General features: G+C 32.5%; 1 protein-coding gene across 3 annotated transcripts in view; it reads left to right on the top strand.

Annotated features, from left to right (window-relative positions):
• The first annotated feature begins 3,043 nt into the window (after nt 1-3,043).
• The window catches only part of LOC102582811 (uncharacterized), a 4,397-nt gene continuing 936 nt past the window's right edge, over nt 3,044-6,504 (top strand). For 2 of the 3 annotated variants that reach the window (XM_015315190.1, XM_006361197.2), the window contains exon 1: nt 3,044-5,964. In XM_015315190.1, coding sequence (XP_015170676.1) covers nt 3,143-5,896 — 2,754 coding nt within the window. In that variant the 5' untranslated portion in view covers nt 3,044-3,142 and the 3' untranslated portion in view covers nt 5,897-5,964. Of the gene's footprint in view, nt 5,965-6,324; nt 6,405-6,504 lie in introns of those variants that run through there. The other variant, XM_006361198.2, reaches the window with a different exon arrangement.

Below are 6,504 nucleotides of genomic sequence, written 5' to 3'. Positions count from 1 at the left end.
AGGTTTCAATAGGCAAAATGTACATTTTTCCTTCTATGATTTTTTTTAGGGATAAGGGTCTGAAAAATACCCTAACTTTGGTCGGATTTGTTGTTGCGATACTAAACTTTCATGAGGACCTATAACCTCCATAGACTATTTAATACCGTATTTTAAACATATACACGTGGACATAAAAAATAATGCAAAATTATAAATAGTAATGTGTCCACGTGGGCACATATATACCTTTAAAATACACTATTAAATAGTTCAGGGGGTAAAAAATACGATATTAAATAGTCTAGAGAGGTAATAGGTCCTTATGAAAGTTTAGTATCGCAACAGCAAATTCGACCAAAGTTGGGGTATTTTTCAAATCCTTATCCCTTTTTTTAATAAGATTGGTAAGAAATTACAAAAATTCAATGAAATTCTAACCTTTTATCAATATTTATACAAAGAGAAGCATAAGGACATCTCCAACCTTATCCTCTATTTTAATCTCCAAATATAGAGTTCTTTATTTTTTTCCAGATAACCAACTTCAACTCAATTCTCTATTTTACTCTCTAAAAAAGAATCTTTTTCTCTCTCCTCAATATTATATTATTATTTCTATTTCATTTTTATTTTCTTATTTCATAATATAAATCATTTTTTCTCTTTGACAAATAATCACTCTATAATCTTTATGTAATACAAATTTTTATTTTTTTTTCAAATTCTTCATTTAATATAAAATTATATTTCAATCTAAATTTCTAAATAACATAAATTGCAATAAATATTGCATATAATACATATTAACGAACAATTCAAATAAAAGTGAAATCATTGATGAAATATAATTACATCAGCAATATTGTATCATCCTAAAATTTATTTTAAATTTTACATAAATACTTAACTTTCAAGACTATTACGTTACTCTCATAAGTGTTCTAATAATGTATTACGGAGTTCAAAATGAGCATTTTTTTGTCCTTATTTTTGTAGGTATAGCTAAAAATTGTTGAAATTAACAATTTCATTTGTATCCAATTATTTCGTATACTAATTTACTTTTTAAAATGACAAAAATAAAATTAAACATTAAATTAGAAAAATTGTTAATTCGGGATGGAAGTAGTATACTTATCAATAATATGTTTTAGATATTATATTACTTAGAAAATAATTATAAATATTAGAGACTTAATTAATAATCTTATATAATATAAATAATATTAAAATAACTTTAAATTACATATTTAAAATGACAAAAATAAAATTAAACATTAAATTAGAAAAATTGTTAATTCGGGATGGAAGTAGTATACTTATCAATAATATGTTTTAGATATTATATTACTTAGAAAATAATTATAAATATTAGAGACTTAATTAATAATCTTATATAATATAAATAATATTAAATTACATATTTAAAGTGACAACTTTTTAAAAATAAAATAAAATAGAAAAATTATTAATTTGGGTGGAAGTAATAACTGTTAATAATATATTTTTAGATGTTACATTACATTAGAAAATAATTACAAATGATAAAGATTTAATTAGTAATATAATAGAAATAATATTAAAATAATCAAAAAGTAAAATAGAGAGGTGAATAGAAGTTCTCCAAATTCATGTCTCTATGACCATCTCCAACCCATCTCTATTTTACTCTCTATTCTCTATATTTGGAGAGTAGAATGGAGAATGTGTTCTCCAAGCACTCTATATTCTTCAATTATAGAGAGGTGAATAGTAGTTCTCTAAATTTGAAGAACTACTATTCACCTCTCTATTTTACTTTTTGATTATTTTAATATTATTTCTATTATATTACTAATTAAGTCTTTATCATTTGTTATTATCTTCTAATGTAATATAACATCTAATAATATATTATTAACAAGTTCCTACTTTCACCCAAATTAATAATTTTTTTTTTTTTTTTAAAAAAAATTGTCACTTTAAATATGCAATTTAAAGTTATTTTAATATTATTTATATTATAGAAGATTATTAATTAAGTCTCTAATATTTGTATTTATTTTCTAAGTAATATAACATCTAAAACATATTATTGATAAGTATACTACTTCCACCCCGAATTAACAATTTTTCTAATTTGATTTTAATTTTTTTTTTGTCATTTGTAATTAAATTATAATTAATTTTCATTATGAAGTATGGACAAAATTTACATGATAATTCAAACAATCTACTTTTATGTTATAGTGAATTATTAAACTACACTTTTTAATGTGCATGAAAATATTTGATGCAATAGTTCAAAATGGAATATGGGAAGTAAATTAGTACACAAACTAATTGGATACAAGATGAAGTTGTTAATTTAAACAATTTTTAGCTATACCTAAGAAAATAAGGACAAAATATTGCTCATTTTGAACTCCGTAATACATTAATAGAACAGTTATGAGAGTAACGTAATAGTCTTGAAAGTTGAGTATTTATATAAAATTTAAATAAATTTTACGATGATACAATATATATGACGTAATTATATTTCATCAATGATTTCACTTTTATTTGGATTGTTCGTTAATATGTATTATATATAATATTATTGCAATTTATGTTATTTATAAATTTAGATCAAAATGTAATTTTATATTAAATGAAGAATTTGAAAAAAAAAATTAAATTTTGTATTACATAAAGATTATAGAGTGATTATTTGTCAAAGAGAAAAAATGATTTATATTATGAAATAAGAAAATAAAAATGAAATAGAAATAATAATATAATATTGAAGAGAGAGAAAAAAAATTATATTTTAGAAAGTAAAATAAAAAATTAGGTTGGAGTTGATTATCTGGAAAAATAGAAAACTCTATATTTGAAGAGTAAAATAGAAAATGGGGTTGGAGATGCCCTAATTGAAGAATAAAGAGTGAAATAGAGAGTGTTTGGAGAACCCATGCTCTATTTACTCTCCAAATATAGAGAACAAAAAGTAAAATAGAGATGGTAACGAGATGATAAATTAATGATACTTAATAGTCATATTTCAAAATTTAGGGACTAAACTTCATTTAAACCCATTTTGTGGGGTGGGAATATAATAACTATTCTTTCTTTTGTGCTCTCATTTTCTTCCCTCTCCGGTCTCCGATCACCACACAATTACTCCGGCGACGAAAAAATGGCCGCCGACGAAGAGAAACCACAAGCCGAAGCCGAAGCCGAAGCCGGAGACCAACCGGAAGCACTACGACTAAAAGCCTTAGCCGAGCAGAAATACAACTCCGGCAACCTCAAATCAGCTCTCAAGTACGCCAAGCGAGCCCACAGTCTCTACCCTGCCGTAGATGGCGTTTCTGAAATGCTCACCGCTTTTAAAATCCTCCATACAGGCACCGTTCCGGCGGAAACCCCAGTTGCCCCCACCGCCGGAGATGCAGCAACTATTACAACAACTCTGCCGGACTACTACAAAATCCTACAAATAGAGCGATTCTCACACATCAACACTATCAAAAAGCAGTACAGGAAGCTGGCGTTAACCCTTCACCCTGATAAGAATCCTTTTGCGGCATCAGAAGAGGCTTTTAAGGTTGTCGGCGAAGCGTTTAGGGTTTTGTCGGATAAGATTAGGAGGAAGGAATATGATGTGAAGCTTAGAGTTGCTATGCAGTCAGCTGTAATGGCTGAGGAGGGTGAAACGACAACGTTTTGGACGGCGTGTTCGACTTGTCGTTTGTTGCATCAGTTTGAAAAGAAGTATTTAGGGCATAATTTGATGTGCCCAAGTTGTAAAGAAACTTTTGAGGCAATTGAAGTTCCAGAAAATGGTGACAATGAAGAAGGGTGTGAAGGTTTGATGGAAACAAGAGGGAGTGCTAGGATTAAGACTAGGAAAAGTGAGAGCTTTGGTTCTTCAAGAAATAGTGAGTTAGGGAGGAAGAGGAAAGTGGGGAGTGTTACGGAGGTTAATAAGAGGCCACATGGAAAAACGACAAGAAATGATGATGCAATTGGTGTTGGAACTGAGGTGGATATGGAAGGAGATGTTGAGAGCGACGATGGTTTGATCAAGGAGTTGAGATCAAAGATTAATGGTAAGGTGAGAAGTGTAGGTGAAGGAGAAGATACAATGACATTAGCTGAGATGCAGTTGTTAGTGAAGAAGAAGGTGAATAAGGGAAAGATCCCGGTAAAAGATAAGGGGGAAGAAAGTGAGAAAAGTAAGGAGATGGATTTGATAGAAAAGGAAGATGATGTGGAGATGGAGATGCTGATTGCAAGGGTGAGAGAGAAAAGGATGAGGCGTGAGGCATTAAAAGGAGATGGTTCGGAGGATGGAGGAAGAAGAATGGACTTAAGTAGCAACAGGGGTGGTAAAGGGTTAAGGCAGGATGAATCGGAGATAATGGCGGAGAATGGGAAGGAAGAGAACGAGAAGGCAACAGTGCTTAATTTAACAGAAAAGGATAGAGAAAAAAGAAAGGAAATGACTTCGAGTTTGACAGCAGAGGAAGATGAAGATGAAGTGGAGATGGAGACACTGATTGCAAGGGTGAGAGACAAAAGGATGAGGCGTGAGGCGTTAAAGGGGGATAGTTTGGAGAATGGAGGAAGAAGAAGGGATGATTTAAGTAGCAACAGGGGTGGTAAAGGTTTAAGGCAGGATGATTCAGAGAGAATGGTGGAGAATGGGAAGGAAGAGAATGAGAAGGCGACGACGCTTAATTTAAAGGATAAGGATAGAGAAAAAAGAAAGGAAATGACTTCGAGTTTGACAAAAGATGAAGATGAAGATGAAGGTGAAGATGAAGTGGAGATGGAGACACTGATGGCAAGGGTGAGAGAGAAAAGGATGAGGCGTGCGGCGTTAAAGGGAGATGGTTTGCAGGATGGAGGAAGAAGAAGGGATTTAAGTAGCAAGAGGTGTGGTAAAGGGTCAAGGCAGGATGATTCAGAGATAATGGCGGAGAATGAGAAGACAATGAGGTTAAATTTAATGGAAAAGGAAAGTGAGGAAAGAAAGGAGACGAATTTGAGTTTAATAGAAGAGGAAGACGAAGTGGAGATGGAGTCACCGATCGCAAGGGTGAGAGAGAAGAGGATAAGACGCGAGGTGCTAAAGGCAGATGGTTTAGAGAATGGAGAAAGAAGAAGGAATTCAAGGATCAAAAAGGTTACTTTGTCAAAAAGTAACAAGAAGGATAAAGGGCCTAGGCAAGATGATTTGGAAAAGGCAGAGGAAAATTTTGATCTTTATAATTTTGACAAGGATAGAGTAGCGAGGAGTTTCAAGAAAGGACATGTATGGGCTGTTTATGATGATGACGGAATGCCAAGGGATTATGCTTTGATTGATGATGTTATTTCTGCGCATCCCTTTGAGGTGAGATTGAATTGGTTGGAATTTCAAAGTAATAGTGATGAGGCACTACTGCATTGGGGGAAAAAGGGTTTTCATATTTCTTGTGGGAAGTTTAAAGTTTCTCGGCAGGCTTTGGTTAAATCATTGAAGAAGTTTTCACATGTTGTAGATAGTGAAAGAGCAGCAAGAGAGTTGTATAGGATTTACCCCTCGAAAGGTTCAGTCTGGGCATTGTATAAAGAGAATGCTTTAGGTACTGGCAGCAGTTCTCTAATGGAGGATAACCAATGCTATGATATTGTTATATCTTTGAGTAGTTACACTGACTTACATGGTGTGAGTGTCGCATATCTTGAAAGAGTTGATGGTTTCAGGACTATTTTCAAGAGGAGAGAGGTAGGGGCTCATGCTGTTAAGTTATTAGGAAAGGATGAACTTAGGTTGTTTTCGCATCGGATTTCTGCAAGGAAGCTATCTGATGAAGAAGCCTCAAACATCTCCAAGAACTGTTGGGAACTGGATCACGCTTCATTGCCTCGTGAGTTGCTAGCTATTAACGGGGGGAGTTAAAAGAGTATGTGAATCAGATGGAAATGGACTTCTTGCACTGAGCTATTACCTATTGAGCACCCATTTAGGTAAATATGATTTGATTGAGCATGATGTTCGTTTAAATTTATCTGTTATTAGAAAGTACTTTGCCCACTTATCAAATTGAATCTGGTTTCTTTGCCATCCTTGTTTTAGAACAACCAGTGATGGCCTAAACATCAGATCAACATGGCTTTTTTTGGTCGTCACATTTACACCACCTTATCTAGCAGTTGATAAATTCCCCTTAGTTAATTCCCCCAACCACCACCACCAGAGAAAAAAAGACAGAGAATTTTTTTTACAGTAGCAACATTGATATAATTAAACTACTGAGGAAAATATGGAGCTCTATTGCTTTTTATGATTATCATTGTTCTTGATTTCACGCCTTTTCCTGGTTATAGATTGCTCTCTATGCTTAATAATGGAATTGGAGTCGTTTCCTTCTTTGAGTAGCTCTTCTATTTAGAGCACTTTGGATAGATGTCTGAAACACAATGAAGCTATGAACCCCCAGAAGATAATTAGCTCTAGGCTGTTATCCCTAGATAATCATAATTATCTTCTTTTTTTTGGGTGGGGGG

The sequence above is a fragment of the Solanum tuberosum genome, unplaced genomic scaffold, assembly GCF_000226075.1.
Source record: "Solanum tuberosum cultivar DM 1-3 516 R44 unplaced genomic scaffold, SolTub_3.0 scf00341, whole genome shotgun sequence".
Lineage (NCBI taxonomy): Eukaryota > Viridiplantae > Streptophyta > Magnoliopsida > Solanales > Solanaceae > Solanum > Solanum tuberosum.
Note: the sequence above shows the minus strand (reverse complement) of the source record. Positions and strands in the feature narration are given on the sequence as shown.